We start from the raw sequence: 21,347 nt of genomic DNA on the forward strand, positions 1-21,347 counted from the left end.
CAATCTCCATGTGTAACTTGGCATGGATTTTATATCAATATGGTAGCAATTAGTTTGTGTTTGTGATACTCCGCTAAAAGCCTTTCATTACTGTGTATTAGGGTTTTAAACATAATTATTTCATCCAAAATGCAGTAAACTGCTGAGGCACAGCCGACAAAGTTGAACCTGAGATAAAAGTACTCTCAAAAATCACATGATAGATAAAATACCCAGGACCCTTCCTTCATTTTATAAAGATGATATTACTAACTATGTTTAGGTTATTTATCATCTTTTATGGGACTCTCAGCTTGGCTTCTCTGTTGCATATCTGTCCTCCACCATTTTTCCCTGAAAAATTTACCCGAAATTGTTTATTTGTGACTTTTTTGGTACATCCTACAAAGCTAACCAATTTTTTATTCATCACGGTGTTTGTATACATCTTCTCTGGTAGGTTATGTATCCCTTGCACTTTGTTTTTAAAATTGTTTTTACTGTAATTTATTTAGAAAGAATTTCATTGACATTTTTTTCCTGGATGTAAACATCACACCTTAATGTTTATCCATAGGTTGCACTTAAAATAATTGTCAAATTTATTGCTTTGTCCATTCTTTTCCTTGCCGCTAATAAAAGCTTTATTTTTTTAACTCCAGGCATTTTAAGAAGACGCAATTGTTCGTGAGCCTGGCAAAGAATTGTCCTGCAGGTGCAAACATTAACTTTCTTTTAAAGTGAACCTAATATTCCCCACATAAATTGAAGTATTCTGCTGTGAGCAGAAATTTTGATCCTGATGGAAAATCATTTATAGTCTTTTCTACTTCCTTCCATTGGATTACAATTGTATCTTAATTTTAACAAACCTTATTTCTTGAATATTTTTTGATTACAGTTACACATACAGTTAAAAATATTGTTGTCCTTTATTTTATATTTTAGTGAATGTAGCATTTGACAACCTTAGTGGCAATTGAAGGTTAAAGATGATTGTTGAGCAGGTATTTGTTTGAAAAGTTAGACTGTACAAATGCATTTTGGTCATACAGTAATGCTCTGAATTTAACCAATTCCTAATTTTATTTTTTTAATAGTCGTTACAAAAGGCCCACAAACCTAATGGTACCTGTTTAGGGAAAAAGATCAGGAATATAGACTCTTAAGTGTATCTTTGCATATGATACATAATATTGAATTTGTAGGGAAACCCGAAACAGGAATTGGACACAAACTGCATAAAAATATCTAATATCAAGTATATTTTTAGAGTCTTCTGAAATATATTGAAATGTCTTACCTGCTAGTTTTTAATGAAGATGGTGAATTTGATATGAGGTTGTGGCATGAGTTATGCACCACATGTGGTGGAAAACTTTATGATATAGACCTCAATAAACCTACATTACTTCATGATGTTAACAACATAAAAGATTTTAGAAAATTTTTGTCATATGGTGCTCAAGTTAATGGACAAGATGAAAATGGATGCACTCCATTAATGTATGCTGTAGAACATGACAAGGGATTGGAATTTGTTAGTGAGCTTTTAAATTATGGGGCTGATGTTAATATGCAAAACTGGGAAGGTAATACTGCATTGAACATTGCTGTAAGAAAAGGAGATCTTTCGTCTACAGCTGCCGTAATTCACGAATTATTAGAGTATGGGGCTGATATCAATATGAGAAATTCTGTAAGGTGTCTGAGTAAGACTGAGAATTCACCGTTTAAAAATGCTGTACATAACCCACAATGTGCTAAGCTTCTTATTAAAATGACTCTACTAAAGAATTTTGATAAAAATTACAGAAATATAATCAACTTAACACCATATAAAACATGGGCAGTATTCAGTGAATTATCTAACTTTCTAGAAGACTGCATCCGTGAAGTTACTCAAATGAAAGCAGATAAAGTTAATGAATCCCTCTCACTCTTTGAGTTTATGATCACAAAGAAATTAAATACAGCAGCATTACTTTCAACTAATGAAGACCTCAAAAAGATAAATGATGAAGTATTGGTAATACTAAATAGCACTAATTACCACGTGTATCATGATATAATTTCAAAGAAAATAAGGTTGGGATTAAGGGATGTAAATAGAGAAACCTTATGTAACGGATTGCAGATATATACAGGTTCAGATGAGCGAGTTAGAGGAGGAAGAGTGGTTCTTGACTATTACTCTGCACATGATGTTGCAAAGTACCTCTCTAATGATGATCTGTTAAATCTTAAAATAGCATTGCACGAGAACCTTAATCCAACTTCTGGTTTTGTAAATGCTCCAGCAGAATTAATGCAGCAAAAAACACTCAACAACACTACTACACAGCACCATACCAAGTGAAAGAGATAAAATGTTTCCTTCTTATGACTGTCAGAGGAAGAGTTTTTTGTGTTCCAGGAGTTATATGGACAAAAGTTATTTTTGCAAGGAATTGTTAATGTTCTGAGTGGTAGATTCATTGCCTATACTCTTTATCATGGGATACTGTTTCTTATCATTTATTTACTAGAGAATTTTATGTTATTACATGTGTGTTTCTGTGCTTTGTACTACTGCATTTGTACCTGTATAAACAGAAGAGTGAAGTCTTAATTAAGCCTTATGTCAATAATCAAATTATTGCTTTTTCCACAATTTTTATAATTTCATTTTTGTAGGCTAAAAAATATTCATGTTTGCCTTTTCTTTCATGGAAAAGAATAGATTTTAGTGTATCATTAAATATGCTTGTATGTAATTTTTTTAGAATAAGCAACTAAAATAATTTTTTGTCAGATGTTGGTAGAGATTTATCCATGGCTTCAAGTTATGGTATTAGTGTGTTCTCCATTGCCAGAAATGCAGTTGCCAGTCATTACAAAGGAATCAAATTATGTCAACGTTTCATGGTTCTTCCTGAGCCCAAGCTATATACATGTATGCACGTGTTTTCTTATAAAATTGTTTGTGAAACATTAATTCACTCCTAATTAACATTTAAATACTTAATCAATATGCGTATAATACTGTTTCTCTTTGTGGATATAATACGAGTGGTAATAATCTGTTGTCTGTTGCTATTTTTGCAGTGTAAGTCAATGTAAAGAAATGTAATATGTTAATATTTTATTGTGAGGTATTGAACCTAAGCTATATTTGTGTTTTCTTTTCAAATTTTGTATGAAATATTGATAAAAATTTCATTAAAATTGAAAGAAAGAATAAGTCCATAGTATGCTATATTTTTCTTTGTGATTAAGCAATCCTTTTTATCAATTACATGTTTTAAAGTCAACTTCCCCTGTTAATACAACAAAAGTCCACGTAGGTAATAAAATATGTTAGACACATCATATTTTCTTTGAAATTTGTATTTTAAGGTCCAGCTATGTGCATTATATATGTAGGTACAATGGATGTGTACATGGACATTCCAATGATAATGTAATTATTTCTTCCACTCATATTTTAAATGGTATCACTTGTTGATAATGTAATGAATAAGAACTGTGTGTAATCTACTGATTATTATGGAGTGAGAGATTATTTTGGAGCAACGTGCACTGAATGTCCCTGAACTTATAAATATACTGGCTGACTTGGCTCCAATTGGGTTAGTAATAATAATAATACATTTATTTGTCCGGAGATTTGTTGCATATTCATACATACACAAATATAGGACACGTCAGATATAAATTTCACAATTTTAGAAGAGATACTGTATATGTGTTAAGCCGGAATTGATGCGAAGAGACAATTCCAGGTATTCATTTACAGAATAGAACATATTATTTTTTAATAGGTTGAATAGCTTTTTCTTGAAATCAGCTACTTTTGTTTCATATTTGATTTCATGGGGAAGTTTATTGAATAACCTTAAGCCCATTGCTTTGGGCCCATGAGCAGTATTGTGTGTTCTGACAAATTGTTGGAGCAGGTCATTGCAGATCCTTGTATAGTGACTATGGTAATTGTGGTTGGACCTGTACTGAGAAATATTACCCTTTGCATGCACGATGACATTAAATATATATATGCAAGGTACTGGTAATAAACCAAATCTTTTGAAGAGAGGTTTACGTGGTGCATTGCAAGGAGTATTGCTCATAATAGATAAAATCCTCTTTTCAATTTTGAAGATCATGCACACATGGGGAAAGGAACCCCAGAAGAGGATACTAAAAGTAACACAAGAATAAAGGTCACCATAGTTAATGGATGTAAGGACCTCTAAATTTACAGAATATCTTATATTTCTAATGAGGAAGCTTAACTTTCTACGTAATTTGAAAATGTGTTCCTCCCAAGACATGTTTCTAAGCAGGATTACTCCCAGGAATTGGGTACTGTAATTTTGGGGAATGCTCACACCTTCTACATCTACTGAGATAGCAGTGGAAACTTCATTTTTATTAGTGAAATAAATCAGGCTGGACTTATTTAAATTTGGTTTTAGGAAGTTAAGAAGACACCATTGCAAATCTGAGCTGCTTCATCTGCTCTTTCTGTCAAACTGTCCCCTGAGGAGGCTGACACAATGTTATTTGTATTGTCAGCATACAGTATTGGTTCTATTCCCTTAATGAATTTAAGCTTATCTTGTAGATCATTGATATAAATTAAAAATAAAGTAGGACCAAGTACAGAACCCTGGGGAACACCCAGTGTTACTTCTCTACTAGGAGAAAAAATTTTGAGCCATTTCTTGAGAGCTCAACATACTGATACTGTTCACTTAGATATGATTCCATCCATTTGTAGAGTGTGCCTCTTAAACCATAGCATTTCAGTTTATACAAGAGTAACTGATGATTGACGAAGTGAAAAGCTTTAGTGAAATCAAAAAATAATCCTTAAGTTTCAGTTCTATTATCCAATCCTAAAAGTATTTGATTCACCATGTGATATGTGGCTGTTGTAGTGGACCTTGTTTTTCTAAATCCATGTTGAGATGTGGATAATACGTTATATGTTTCAAGATATGATACTAGACCATGATAAAAAAACTATTTCAAATATTTTCCCCAATTGGTTCAAGAGGGACATTGGTCTATCAGAATTCATTGCGATTTTGCAACCTTTTCATTTGTATATTGGCACGATTTTAGCTGATTTAAGAGGGCTTGGGAAAATTCCAGTTTTTGGGGATTCATTGATTAAGAACAGCAGCTGAAAAGGTCGTTTAATAGCATTAAACGACCTTTTTATGACTATCCCTGGGATGTCATCTAATCCAGGACTAAATTTTTTAGGGAATTTATTGATTATGTAGGTCAGTTCCATGGCTGAGCATGGGCATATATATATATAATGAATTACATGAGTTAGGAATATGAGAATAATTAGCTGAATTGACTAAAACTGTGGGATTTTGATGGGATAGGTAGAAGTCATTGAGAATGGAGACATTTTAGAGTAATCTGGTATAGCATTACCAGCAGAGTCCTGCAGTTGAATATCTTGTTGTAAATTATGTGGACCCTTGGATTCGTTAATAATTTTCCAAATCCCTCTAGATTTATTGTCTGCATTGGTAAGTCTATGGTTGTTGAAGGATTTTTTAGCACGCTGAAGGTTTGGTAATAACTTTTCTTCAGTACTGAATATTCCTGGAGGTCAACTGGATTTGATTTACTTTTGTAATACACAGCGGCATCTTTCATTTTCTTCGAAAGCCAACGAATTTCATCAGAGACCCACTGACTTTTGTAGCTTAATAGATGAGCTCTTGTATATTGTATGCTTCAGGACACGGGGAAAGCAGATTTCAAAGTAATGTAGATTGGTGGCATAGAAATATTCAAAGCTTAGGTCAAAGGACTTCAAGGAAAACAAATCGGACCACTCGTGGGAATTTAATAAGTCACAAAAGGCGATCATATTCTGATCAGAGAAATACCTTTCGTAGTATTTTTGACTTTCTTCGGATGTAGACACACCAATTGCAGAAAGAAGTGGGAAGTGATCTGATAGGTGGGCATTAATGGTATTTGTTTGCACTGGTTCAAGGTCGATATTAGTTAATACATTATCAAAACTGTTCGAGAACTAGCCCTCACTCTAGTAGGTTCACTGTTGGTAGCATTGATGTTGAATGACGTTAGTAAATCCATGAATTCCTAAGCTGTAGAATCTGCCATAAAATTACAATTGAAGTCACCTGTAATTATTATGCAAGGTTCATGGATTGACCTATGGATTATTTCTAAGAGTTTTGTTAGTTTGGTCAGGAAAACACAAAAGTCACTCTAAGGCGAACAATAAATAGACAGCGCATGAAAAACAGTAGTATCCATTTTGAAGCAGGCAACACAGCATTCAAATGATTGTTCTTCATTGAGGAATTCGTATAGGAAACCAATGGGAATATAGGGAAAACATTCAGAAAGTAGAATCAAAACACCACCATTTTTGAGTCAAGTTCACTTGCATTTAACCAATGTTCGTTGACACATACCACATGGGGTTGGTACTCATTTACTAGGACCTCAAGGTCCAGTAATTCATTACATATGCACTGAATGTATATGTGTAAGAACTTCAAATAATGGGTTATCCTGCCGGTGTTGGATGCAGGCGTGGCTTCAAAAAAGAAAAATTACCCACAAACACATTTTTAGGCCAAAAGGTGGGATTACTGAGGGTTTCGCGAAAATCTTGGCGTATGGATACCCGAAACTATGAACAATTTCCGCACGTTACTAATGGACTGTGAAGAGGGTAACAATATTACACCTGTAATCGAACATGAGCCTACTGCAGTCAGTCGATGTTATTATGATCCCTTATTGTTCTTGGAAAAAATAATATCTTATACCCATCTGTTCTACACTTAATTTCTCTAATTTTAATGACATGATCTTTCCTACTGAGGTGCGATGGAATTAACATGACATTTTCTTTCCAATTTTCAGTAATTTAACCTTCGCTCCGTGAGTGATTCCCAGCCTAGCTGTTATAACATTTTGGATACGCTATTAAGTTTATCATAACAGAGTTTTATGAATCTAGCTCCTCTACGCTGCACATTATCCTATTCAGCAATTAATCCAACTTTGTCAGGATCCCATATATTTCCAGCATATTCTAAATAGGCCTAACCAGGGACAGATTACATTTCTCTTTGAAATTGTCACCATATTTACCTTGTATTCTTCCAATAAATCCTAATTTTAATAGCTTGTATTTTGTTAGCATAAGAGGTGAAAGCTCTCCCTCTATTGAACGTCAGTGGGAGATTTCCAAATGTTTTATGGAAAATAGTTAAAATTGGAAGGAATTGTTGTTGTTCCGAGTGGTAGATTCATAGCCTATACTCTTTATTGTGGGATGCTGCTTATTATAATTTATTTACTGAAAAATAATTGCTTATTGTTTAAATATCAATGGTTTTGCTGTGATTTTCATAGTTGTACAAAAAACGCAAGAGTGAAGTCAAAATTAATCATTATGTGAATAATAAAATTATTGCTTTTCCCACATTTTTATGATTTCTTTTTTGCAGCATGAAAAATATTTATGTTTGCCTATTTTTCATGAAAAAGAATGGATTTTATGTGACATTAAATATGTTTGTATGTATTTTTTTAGAATACGCAACTAAAAAAAGTTTTTGTCAGATGCTGGCAGAGATTCATCCATGCCTACTAGCTATAGTATTAGTGTGTTCTCCATTGCTATTCGTGTTGTAAACGCCGCTGTTTAAGGGAATCCCTGCCTAAATTTTCTAGCAATTTAGTTACGCTACTGCGTTGGTCATAACAGTTTTTGACATAGCCCCCCTCCGCTGAACTCGATCCAATTCCGGAATCAAATTTATTTCTTGAGGATCCCATAAACTGGCAGCATACTCGAGGTGGGGCCTGACTAGGGTAAGAAAACATCGTTCCTTCACTTTTTGGTCACATTTACCCAGCATTCTTTTTACAAATCCCAATTTTTTATTAGCACGGACGCATATTTCTCGTATATGCTTTCACCAGGACATTTCGTGAGTAATTGTTACACCCAAGTATTTAAAGGAGTCTACCCTGACGATTTCTGTTTGTTTCACTTTGTAACTAAATGAATTACTCTTTTCCCGAAAATGCATTACTACGCATTTTTTCAAATTTTATTCCAATTGCCATGTATCGCACCAATTCTGAATTACATTTAGGTCGTAGGTTACGCGACTCTCTCCTCGCGACTTCGAATGTCCCCATAAATCACCGCATCATCAGCAAATCGGTATCGAGATAGCGCGGCCACCGCGCCTTCGGGGGGAGGTATGACTTCAAAGTAGCTACATAGTAGCTACATTGAAGCAACAAGGGAGTTGGGTAGCGGGCATTGTCTTGTCTTTGTTTCCGAGAAACCCGTACTACATCACCATGCATTGTCTGGTATGCTGAGGGGTACCGGAGAATAGGTAGTGGGGGTTTCCGAGAAACCCACAATACACTTTGATAGAAAGAATAGGGGTCGCGGTAGTCCAGTGGGTAGAGCGTTGGACTGCTGACCGGAGGGTCCCGGGTTCGTTTCCCGGGCAAGGCACTCTGGGCACCTGCAGCTCTACACAAGCTAAAGTGATTTTTCGGGTACCAGGTCTTCCTGGGAAACCATAACCGGCACAGGGGAAAGGAACTGGCCCTCCTACCCTGATGTGTAAAATTTTCACACGCCGAATAGGGCTTAGTACTGGGTGATCTCTCCCATCACCTACTAAACCGACCTTCGGGTTGATTACTGTGTGTTTAGAAGGTTTAAGTTAGACGTTTCCAAAATGCTGGTTTCACTTTTGCTTTTATCATTTTAAAGTGAATTAAACGTTGACTTATTTCCCTAAACTTCTCTGACGTATGACCAAAATGCTTTTGGATTTTCTTCCAAATTTTCCGCTAACCTTTCCCTTTTGAATTGACTTAACGCATTCCGAAATCAATTCCTAGCATTCGCCCTAGATATATTGTAATTATAAGAGATCCATTCTTATTGTCGCTAGCGATGTCATCCTTAATATTTTTCATTTTGGTATGAAATAGCCTTTGACGTCGCAATGCCTTTCTACCATCTGCGTTTTACCATCCACGTTGCGTGTTATCTTTTATAAAAAAAATTTAAACTGGCATCCTCAGTGTTTCGGTGATTACTACCCGTCTTAAAACTTGCAAATTGATTCTGTAGCACGCACTTTAGGCCATTGCAGTCCCCCTCTTTAAACAAGTAAATTTTGCTTTTCGGCTTCTTATTTCGGTCCGCATGAAGCGAAAACTTGGCAATTACTGCCCCCTCGCATTCGTGGCCAACAAATCAAGAATATTATCGCCCCTAGCTGGTGAAGTGACTTGTTGATTGAATGAGTTCGGCGTAAAAGAATTTAATAGCGATTCGTAGATATCTTTGTCTTTACACCCCGTTTTAAAACTAAAAGCGCCGGAAATTTCAAAATTAGTTCCTAATTTTTTCAAACCTAACCAATATTGTGATGACTCATATAGAAACTCTTCTTTTACAGTTATCATTCCTTGCAATTCATGACAAAGGCGTATATAATTTTCTTATACTTATAAAACGTAGAGCAGTTACTTGTTGAGAGAACTGTTTCAAAACATGAATTATTTTTACTTGCGTAATATGCATTGTATTAACAAATTTGAAGCCGCACGCCTAGTGTTGAATCTTTCCATGGCACACACCCACGTACCAAATTTCAACTCCCACAACGTATTAGGGATTAACCATACAAATATAGAGTAGCATATTCAAAACACAGGTCTGAAATCATCAGTGAAAACTTGTAATTTTTCACGTTAATTATTAGCCTCTGAGAGTGTTGATTACAAGGATTTCTAATTACATTCAGTGAATGTGTGAATTAGAACGGCTAGAAGAGTATTCCCGCATTTGATATAATTCTTCCTGTTTTTACTCTTCCCAATTCATGATCCATTACTCTCACGCAGATCCACACGGCTGAGAACAATACGGATATTAGGGTTTGAAAACATTTGGCAACGGTGCATCGTGCTCTGCGATGGTCATTAGTGGCGTAATTCTTCCGTGGTGGGGCATTTATGAAGGAAGCTTCTGGAAGGTTGGTGCGTGAGAACTCCGCAGTCAGGAGTAGTACGGGAAGATCGCGGGGGAAATTTAAAATACGTAAGTCCCGACCGTTATTAAGATTTTTACTCCTGTTCAGCAATAGAATATAGGTAATTTCAACGTTTGTCCTCACAATTATGTTCACGAAATCGAAATATTGTTTGGTCTTGGTAGCACGCCGTTTGTCATTATTGAGCTCAGTTAAAATTCGGTAATATTGATGGTTCATTTTTTTACTTAAGCAAATTTTGTGGTGAAATTTGGTTGATTTAATTGGTTTAACTCAAACAGAAGTTTGAAATTATTAAACAAATTTGTTTGGTCATTGTGAATCCGCCGAGATGAATGAAATTTCTAAATCTGATGTCAAGTAATTCAAAATGTGCTTTCTGAAAGTGGACTGAAATAGTATTCGAAATTATTACTTTATCCTTAGTAGTTCTTTCATTAGAGGTATGTGGATATATATGAAAAAGTTGGAAGAGTAAGTTGAAAGGTATTTTGGCACACACAGGAACAGGTATGTTGTCAGGTGCTTTGAAGAGATATCGAAAATATTAGATTCTCTTTGCTGTTGACTTAGTATTACTATGATTTTAATCGCGTATATCTTTAAGTATAACAGAATAACTCGTTTTTTATATTTATGATAATGTTTGTTTTATACGGGAAGAATGTGATCATTGGATAAAAAGTCGCCTAAAATGGGCGATTTTCCATTAAATACTGCACAGTACCCTTAAAATCAGTAAACGTAATCCCTTCCCCTCTACCATGAGTTTGACAACACCCAGGTGCATTGTAAATCAAAGTCACTTCTTCCCAAAATGTATGTAGGCATATAGTTTTCAATAACTCAGGAATACGTATCATGGAAATTGAGAATCCTTGTTCTTTCCCTGTCCTTTTTTCCAACTCCAGGACACATTCACCAGAAATATGGGTCAACATCCCCTGAGCAACCATGATTTGTCTCTAAATATTGTAAACGTTTGTTGTTAAATTTCCCACTTTAAATATCTTGATTCTATTGCAGAGAGCTGGCACCTGACCATTACAGCCCATGGTGTCAGACGTTGATATATTAGCATTGTGAAAGGTTCCCAATTGTAATTAGTATCTTCAGGAGCTGCTCCAACATTGCTCCAGTTACTGGTAAGCACAAGTTAATGCACCATATAAGGTGTGTATAACTCCTTCTTTCTTCCCTTTTGTCAGTCGAGGGGTGCATACTTGTTGCTTGCTTCGCCTGAGAGAGAAAATTAGAAAGCTTTCTAATTTCAATTACTCAGCAGTGTCTTCTGAGAGCTTCAGATGAATGTTTGTCAACACACAGTGACTTATCCAATTTAAATTTCTCTCCTTCCTTTGAATTGAATATCTAATTGGGCATGTTTTGTATATATTCATTCAAATCTTTCATTTTTTTTACAATGAGTTAAGATGAAATATTTGGATTTCAACTTATAAGCATTCACTTATTGGAGAAATACATAAACTGTTGATTGAGATCTAATCCTCGAAATTTGCTGCTACTTTACTCAATATCTATTTATTAGAAAAACAGTAAACACACATTGAATTTGAGTAAGCAAATTCTGGAATGATATTATGTTAGTATCAATATTTTAAATAAATAATTTCCTGCTTTCTAGTATATGAAAAACAGAGGGAATATTTTTAAATTTCTTTAAACCTTCTTCTAAATCAAATGTATTTAAAATGAATGTGATTGAATGTAATTACACATAAGTGTTATAGGACCAGCAGAAATTTTCTTCCATTTGAGAGGTTAAGATTGCATTCAAATGTCTGGTTTTAAGGACAGCAAAATATCACCACATTCTTTTTTATTGAAATTGAATTGCATCAGTGGGAACAATTATGTAGTTCTAAATTTTTATTATATTTATGTTTAATCCTTGGTTATTTCAATGATATGCCAAACTGCTCAGCTACGGTGGAACTTGCTGTCAATGGTTCCACCCTAAACAATTTTTAACCCTTGATGTGAGTTGCTGTGAGGTTTAAGCCACACGTTGCTAATGGATGGATGGAAAACATTTAATCTCCATGCATAACTTGGCATGAATTTTATATCAATACTAGCTGACCTGGCAAACTTCGTACTGCCTAACAATCAATGAACAGTTTAGTTACACCATTTATAAATTAAGAATGGCTGTGCTGATTTTAATCATATTTCACTTGTTTTAATAATACAAGGAAAAAATCCAATAAAACAACTAAAATAAGGATTACAATGGCTTGTCAGAAAGACGTTTTCTTTATTCAATCTATACATATATACATTCGGATTTATTCTCTTGAGTCCTTCTGATATACAACATCTTTTGTTTTGTTATAAGGTGCAAGGACAAATAAAGCGGATGGTTTACCAGGACGTGATCATGCCACATATAATTGACCATAAGAAAATTATGGATTTGCTAGATTCAGACCACTAGCACTCAATGATTGGCCTTTTGATTTGTTAATCATCATTTTGAATGCAGCAAAAATTGGAAATTTAATTCGTTTTAACTCGAAGGGCATATAGGTTGAGATCATGGGATTCCTCGGAATGAGAACTTCCTCATCTTTGAATTTTCCTTTGAGTATAGTTGCGTGGATCACATTAATCATCAGTTTGTTTATCACCAAGTGCGTTCCATTGCATAGGTTTGGTTAGTTAAGGTTTCGAAGCATCATGACCACCAAGCCAACCTTCTGCTGGAAATTGTGCGTTAGTAAGACAGGCACATCCAAGGAGTTTAAAAAGTAAGATGGATAGTTGGTGACTTCGTCTTCGTTTGTTACATAGTCATTAGATTTGAATGAATGCAGAGTACCAACAATTTTATTATAAATTATGAAATTTAAAACATCCACATCTTTGTTCTTAGCTGCCAAAATTGCTCGCCCACTCAGTCATTTGTGATTTTATGGCTATCAATTATGTTTGGGAGCACTTTGTTGATGAGCTCATCTTTTGATGAAACAAAATTACAAAAATTCTGAGGAAATGAAATCAATCCACTCGATTCCTTGACAGGAACATGGCCATTACTGATAGTACCTGCCTGGAGGAATCATTGACAGATGGATTGTTCAGCAATGCAACTCTCATGTTTGTTGTCAGTTGAAGTTTCTTCACATAGCACATCAGATTTGATGATTTGTGGCAAGCATTTATTTCAGCAACAGCAGTCGATCTTGGAATGACTGGCAGTGTTTATTCTAAATCGCCAGGCAGTAAAATCATTGCACCACTAAAGCACCTCCAGTCATTGCGCAGATCTTTCAATGTCAGGTCAAGGGCTTCCAATGCACATTTGTGTGCCATTGTGCATTCTTCCCATATGATGATTTTAGATACTACTAAAATTTTGGCCATTGCAGACTGTTTCATAATGTTACATGTTATTGTTCCGAATTTTGTAGGTTTAATGGCAATTTTAATGCTAAATGAGCCATACAGCATCCTTCCAACAATGTGGCCGCTATGCCAGAAGAAGCAACTGTTACCACAATACCAACCTCTCAAGAACAGTGTTCAAAAGCAATGATATGGGGAATGACTTCCCATTTCCACCAGAAGCATCCACCATTTCTATCATCAATTGCCTTCATTAATGTATCAAATACTTCCTTCTGTTGGGGGTTCAGCAGGGGTGCATTCATATGAACATTCTCAATTTAATGTGTCGTTCATTCCATGATCTGGTGCTGGCATTCCTGACTTCATTAATAAACTGCACATGAGGTAATACATTTCCTCAATCAACAGCAAAGACTGATTATGCATCTCCTCATTTACCTCAATATTAAGAGTTCTTGAACTTACACGAATTTGATGTAAAATGTCTTCTGATATGTTATCCTTGTATTTGTTCCACAGGTCACGTGGATTGGATGGGAAGCATGTCAAAGGATGTTAGCAAATCATGTGCGTATCTGACTTGGAGATGCTGAAATAGGTGCTTCAGCCATTGTCGTGTCCCAATAATTATGGTTCAAAGCAAATTGAGCTCTTAACATGAAGCACGATGGGCATACTATATTATTAACCGCTCGTGGTGATTCAAACAATATTGGCCCTTAAGCATTCACCAGTAACAGCATTCATCATTCTCTGGATGAACTGCATAAATACAGCCAAGGGAATCAGTAGACCCCACATGTGGATGATCAGGAACCACGTCGCCTTGCTTCCGACAATGAAAATTCTTTGAAGAAGCAATAATATATGATATTTTACGATGCAATATTATGATACGATATTACAATAAGATACTTATACGATATTTTAATGGTTATTCTGCTACTCTGTGCGGAGACAAATCCAAAAAACCAAATATAATGAAAGTCAACAATACGATACAATATTTTCCAATACAATATTACAATATGATACTTCTAAGATATCGTAATGGTTATTCTGCAATTCTAGGCTGAGATTATTAAAAAAAAACAACTATTATAAAAATCGACATTACGATACTTTAACGATATTTTAATGGTTATTCTGCTATCCTGGGCAGAGTTGTATCAAAAAAACCAAGCGTCATTAAAATCAGTACAGCCGTTCTTGAGTTTTAAATTGTGTAACTAACATGATTTATGACTTCGTTTTATATATATAGATGGTAGCAATTAGTTTGCGTTGGTGATACTCCACTAAAGGCCTTTCATTACTGGGTATCAAGGTTTTAAACACAAAACTTTATTCCAACATGCAGTAAACTGCTGAGGTAAAACAAACAAAGTTGAAGTTGAGGCAAAATTATTCTCGAAAATCACATGACAGATAAAATACCCTGGACCCTTCCTTCATTTAATCAAGATGATTTTTCAAACTCTCTTTAGGTTCTTAACTTCTTTGATGGGGCTCTCATCTTTTCTTATCCATTGACATCTGTCCTCAACCATTCACTTCCCTGAATAATTACTCAGAATTGCTTTGTTGTGACTCTTTGGTACATCCTACCAACCCAACACTTTTTTTATTCATCGCTGTATTTGTGTACATCTTTTCTGGTAGGCTGTGTATCCCTTGACTTTCTTTTTTAAATTGTTTATACTGTATTCCAGTGACAGAGAATTTCATTGACTTTTTTTCCTAAATGTAAACATCACACCTCAATGTTTATCCATAAGTTACACTTAAAATAATTGCCAAAGGTATTGTTTTTTTCATTCTTTTCCTTACCACTAATAAAAGCTCCATTTTTTCAATCCAGGGAATTTTAATTAGATGCAATCGTTCCTTGGCCTGACAAAGAATAGCCCTGTAGGTGCAAACATTATTTTACTGTTAAACCAAACCTAATATTAACCCCATCAATTGACGGATTCAGCTGTGAGCAGAAATTTATTCCTGATGGAAAATCATTTATCTTCTTTTCTACTTCCTTCCATTGTGTTACTATTGCATCTTAATTCTACAAATCTCATTTCTTTTATATTTTTTTATTACAGTTTCACATCCAGCTAAAAACATTATTATCCTTTACTTCTTATTTTAGGGAATGCAGCATTGGACACCCTCAGTGGCAAATAAAGTCTGAAGAGAAGTGTTGAGCAGATATTTGTTCGAAAACCAAGACCCAATAAATGCATTTTGGTCATACAGTAATGCTCTGAATTTAAAACATTACAAATTTTATTTTTTTAATAGTCATTACAAAAGACCCACAAACCTAATAGTAGTGGTTTAAGGAAAAATATCAGGAATATAAACTCTTAAGAGTATCTTTGCATATCATACATAGTATAGAATTTGCAGAGAAGCCCCAAACAAGAATTGTGCACAAATTGTATGAAGATCTAATAACAAATATAATTTGAGAAGCTTTTGAATTATATTGTAGTGCAATGTCTTGGTCTTATCTGCCAGTTTATAATGAAGCCGGTGAGTTTGATATGAGGTTGAGGTATGAGGTACCCTCTAGGTGTTGTAGCGAATTCTATGAAATAGACCTCAATAAACCTACATTGCTTCATGATGTTGACGACATAAAAGATTTAAGAACGTTTTTGTCATATGGTGCTCAAGTTAATGGACTAGATGAAAATGGATGCACTCCATTAATGTATGCTGTAGAACATGACAGGGGAATGAAATTTGTTAGAGAGCTTTTAAAATATGGGGCTGATGTAAATAAACAAAACTACGAAGGTGATACTGCATTGAACATTGCTGTAAGAAAAGGAGATTTTTTGTCTACAGCTGCCGTAATTCACAAGTTATTAGAGCATGGGGCAGATATCAATATAAGAAATTCTGTAGGCCGTCTTCATAAGTATGAATATTCATCTTTAGATAATGCTGTTCATAACCCGCATTGTGCTAAGCTCCTCATTAAAATGACTCTACTACAGAATTTTGATAAGAATTACAGAGATATGATCAACTTAACTCCATATAAATCATGGGCGGTATTCAGTGAATTATCTAACTTTTTGGAAGACTGCATTCGTGAAGTAACTCAAATGAAAGCAGATAAGATTAATGAATCCCTCTCACTCTATGAGTTTATGATCACCAAGAAATTGAATACAGAAGCATTATTTTCTACCAATGAAGAACCCAAAAAGATAAATGATGAAGTATTGGTAATACTAAATAGCACTAATTACCATTTGTATCATGATTTGATATCTAATAGGGTGAGGTTGGGATTAAGAGATGTGCCAAAGGAAACCTTATGTAATGGATTGCAGATTTATACAGTTTCAGATGAGCGAGTTAGAGGAGGAAGAGTGGTTCTTGACTATTACTCTGCTCATGATGTGGCAAAGTACCTGTCAAAGTGTGACCTGTTAAATCTTAAAATAGCATTTCACCCGAACCCAAATCAATCTTTTGATTATGTTAATGCTCCAGCAGAATTAATGCAGCAAAAAACACTCAATGACACTACTGCACAGCACCATACCAAACGAAAGAGATAACAGCTTTCCTTTCCGAAAGATATTAAAGCTTTCCCTCTTATGAATGTTAGTGAAAGAGGTTTTTGTGTTTCAGGAGTTATATGGAAAATAGTTAAAATTGGAAGGAATTGTTTATGTTCTGAGTGGTAGATTCATAGCGTATACTGTTTATAGTGGGATGCTGCTTATTATAATTTATTCACTGAAAGATAATTGCTTATTATTTATTTGTCAATGGTTTTGCTGTGCTTTTCATAGTTGCACAAAAAAAATACAAGAGTGAAGTCTTAATTTAGCATTATGCCAATAATAAAATTATTGCTTTTCCCACATTTGTTATAATTTCATTTTTGCAGCAAGAAAAATATTTATGTTTGCCTTTATTACATGAAAAACGATGGATTTTATGTGTCATTAAATATGTTTGTATGTAATTTTTGTAGAAAAAGCAACTAAAATAATTTTTTGTCAGATGTTGGTAGCGATTTATCTATGCCTACTAGTTATAGCATTAGTGTGTCATCCATTGCTATTCATGTAGTGCAATGAAATCGAATGTGTCAAGGTTTTGTGGTGACTAACTGAACCCAAGTTTTGTACATGTATATGTCTTCTTATAAAAGTGGTATGAAATATTAATACACAATTAAAATTTACATAGATAATCTATAAGCATACTATAGTGTGTTTCTCTTTGTACATATAATTGTAATAATCTGTTATCTTTGCTATTCATGCAGTGTAAGTCAATATAAAGGAATGTAATATGTTAATTGTTTGTTGTGAGGTACTCAACCTAAGCTATATTTGTGTTTTATTTTAAAAATGTTTGAAATATTATTGAAAGAATTAATGGATAGATAGAGGTTTTATTTGGGCAAAATTAAGACCAAATTGTCCCTTCTTCCATGTAACCCTTTAAAACTGAAAGAAAGAATTAAGTATATAGTGTAGTATTTTTTCTTGTAATGCCCACCTCAATTGTTTATAAAACAAAGACAAAGTATGTGTAGGTAAAAAAATATGTTAGCTGCTAGTCATTTTTTTTTTATTTTTATTTCAAAGTCTACCTATATGCATTATATATGTATAAATATTAATGTATGTATATGTAATGAATTTTTCCATACATGTACGGCAGTCTGTTTTGATATATCCAATACTCAAACGTTGTATCCTCATATTAAAAAAAACATTTTTGTATGAATAAAAATATTAGCAGTTAATAATATTCACCTTCCCCTAACTTGGGATCTCATATTATTATAATATAAATCTCGTGGCAATTAAGTAATTGTCATGGTGGCAATGCTCAAGTCTAGTCAACAGTCAGTCTTAGAATGCACACATATACACAGGAAGAACAAACAAGAAAAAATGCTCTGATATACAATGATATTTTAAGATTACCAGCCACACCTTTACCATCATACAAGGGCAAGGTTCACACCATACCTACAGTGCTCCATCCATAATCATGCATTCCTGAATTTCATGTACCGTTTAAAATCACGCACCAATAACACATCATTCACTTTTGCCGTTTAACTTCTCACGCGGTCCACATAACATACAAACAATATTTCTAATTAGTACATTAGTATAATAATAACTGATCAATGAAGTTTATCACCCAGAGGCTGCTTTACACTTAATCTTAACACTCCTAAAATTGGATGGAAAGGGCTCAAACAAACCTCCAGGCTGCTGGTTTCATTCAACAATAGTTCAGTTTAAAAAAAGAGTATTTTTCTTATTTGTTCTTGTGATTTTATTTTAAAACTGTGGTTGTTTTATCCGTTGAAGTTTGGTTTTCCTATCTCTTTCCGTAAACCTTCCCATGCTCTGTCATTTTTATAAATCCTATGCGTCATGCCTATCCTACTCCTTTTTCTTCTATTTTTCAAACTCTCCCATTTCCGTATTTCTAACATTTCCGTGACACCATCTGTTTTTTCGTACCTTCCGATTATATATCTTATTGCCTTTCTTTGGAGTTTTTCTATTTTTTTATCATGTCCCATCTTATATGGATGCCATACTATGGAAAAGTATTCAAGGATAGGGATAACAAATACTGTTTATGCCTTCCCTTTTGTGGCTACACTTCTTCCTTTTAAATTTCTCATTACACAATGAAGTACTTCAAATGCCTTCCCTGTCACATGATCTACTTGGGCTCCTCCCCTCAAGATCCTCAGTTAATTTAACACCTAAATATTTGCTATGGCTGCTACATGGGATTCTGTCTCTAAAGAAGGTGTACATATCTTTTTGTGCATTCTTTTTATTTGAAAAATGTATATGCTCACTCTTACTAACATTAATGCCCATTTTATTATATGCAGTCACCAAGACGATTGATGACATTTTGTAGCATAACACCATCATTTACATGCTCTACCCATTGGTATATAATGCAATCATCAGCATAGAATCTTCCTTGGGAATGTAAATTATTTGGTAGATCGTTTACGTAAATTAGGAGGAAAAATAGCTCTAGAAAACTGTCTTGTGGAACTCGTGTTATAATGTTTGCCTCTCTTGTGAATGAATCCCCTATTTTTACTTTTTGAATTCTACCTTTAAGAAAATTTTTTAACCATTACTCTACCCTCAAATGCAATAGTAACGACTCCAACTTGAGTAATAATCTATCGTTAGGCACTCGTTTGAAAACTGCCGAAAAATCAACGACTACAGCATCAACATCCTTTCCTTCATCTATTAAATAGCTGATACATGAGGGTGGCCAAAATGAATGCTTCACATCTGCTTTGGTATTGTGACTTTGTCTCCAGTGTATGCCTCATTAGCCAAGGTATCCCCTTGAAAAGTTGGTTTATTCTCCTTTTCAGCAGATTGATAATTATCTGCACGAGGTAATATATTGTAACTTACTTGAGATGAGATAAGTTATACTTTTCCCTGAATAAAAGCGACCAGCATGGACTGACGATGGAAGAAAATGAAGAATATCATAACCGAAGTAGCAAATGAACAGCTCTTGAGTAAGACGGCGCTAACCGAACGGCCAGCTCAACTAGTTAACAGCTCAAATAAAATACCTCGAAGAGGAAAGAAGAAAATCAGAGAATCCTAGAAATGAAACTAAGGAAGCCCTTTACAAGAAGTCATGGAACCAAGTCATACGAGAGTGCAATAAGTCCAAGGAAGAGTGGATAAAAAGCTGCTGTTTGGAAATCAATAACAACATAAGGAAGGGAAGAGGTGAAATTGCTTATAAACAGGTGTAGACACAATTCGGAGTAAGACAAACAAATTCCCATTAAGTCCGAGATGCTTATGGAAAGATACCGACAGGAGATGAAGACATGGGGAGGAGATGGAAGGAATACATTGAAGACCTCTCTGAAGGGCCCAAACCACTTGAAGATGACTTAGTCAGAGAAGGAAGCATGATAGAAGAAGACAAACGGGGTCCGGAGATACTGAGAAGTGAATTCGACCTAGCCGTGAAAGATCTGAGAACAACAAGGCACCGGGAGCTGATAAAATAAATGGAGAAATTATCAAATCAATCGGGGCCAATGCAAAGGAGAGACTATTTGAAATAATGAAAGATATCTACGACAGTGGATGACTACCTGAGAACTTCGAGAAGAGTGTAATGATTTCGATACGTAAGACACCTTGAACAGATAAATGCAAAGAAAACAGAACTGTGAGCCTGACTTCTCACGCATCGAAAATACTAGCGCCGATAATCAGCCGACGATTTGAAGGAAAGGTAGAGGAAAGCCTCTCGAAAAACCAATTCGGATTCAGGAAACACCGAGGAGCAAGAGAGGCAATACTCAGCTTGAGGGTACTGGCCAAAAAATTGATCCATGTAAACAAACCATTATGCGTGGCATTCGTGAACTTGAAAAAGGCCTTCGACAATTTCAAATGGAAGACAACGTTCAAGATACTAGAAGTGCTGGAAATGAACTACAACGACAGAAAAATAATCCAGCACCTCTACAAGAATCAGGTAACAACCATGCAAATGAAAAAAGGAAGGAAAATAGAAGCCAAAATAAACAAAAGATGCAACCTCTTGCCAGCGCTATTCACTTATGCCGAGAAGAGGTATTAAAGGTATTACAAGAATTGGGCATCAAAGGAGTCAAGGTGAATGGCGAAGAAATGACATGCTGCGTTTCGCAGCCGACATCGCAGTAGTAGAAGAGACGCGAGAGGACCTGCAAGCAAACCTGAATACTATGGACCAAGTACTTCTGGAATATAATATGAGCATCAAAAGAGGAATACGAAAATCCTTGTTCCTGAAATAGAGAAGCTAAATGCCGATGTCACGATTGGAGGAGTGAAACTAGAGCAA

At 34.9% G+C, this 21,347-nt stretch overlaps 2 protein-coding genes across 2 annotated transcripts; both read left to right on the forward strand.

Moving 5' to 3' along the window:
- Positions 1–1,273: 1,273 nt before the first annotated feature.
- On the forward strand, positions 1,274–2,338 carry LOC139688191 (uncharacterized). Its single transcript, XM_071585619.1, has 3 exons — positions 1,274–1,571; positions 1,860–2,008; positions 2,117–2,338. Exons 1-3 carry the CDS (start codon positions 1,274–1,276, stop codon positions 2,336–2,338), a joined length of 669 nt encoding a protein of 222 aa, XP_071441720.1.
- A 13,602-nt stretch (positions 2,339–15,940) lies between these two features.
- Positions 15,941–17,020, forward strand: LOC139688192 (uncharacterized). Its single transcript, XM_071585620.1, has one exon. The coding sequence runs from the start codon at positions 15,941–15,943 to the stop codon at positions 17,018–17,020; it is 1,080 nt and encodes a 359-aa protein (XP_071441721.1).
- The last annotated feature ends 4,327 nt before the right edge of the window (positions 17,021–21,347 follow it).

The sequence above is a fragment of the Hetaerina americana genome, unplaced genomic scaffold, assembly GCF_022747635.1.
Source record: "Hetaerina americana unplaced genomic scaffold, ioHetAmer1.1.p SCAF_2, whole genome shotgun sequence".
Classification (NCBI taxonomy): Eukaryota; Metazoa; Arthropoda; class Insecta; order Odonata; family Calopterygidae; genus Hetaerina; species Hetaerina americana.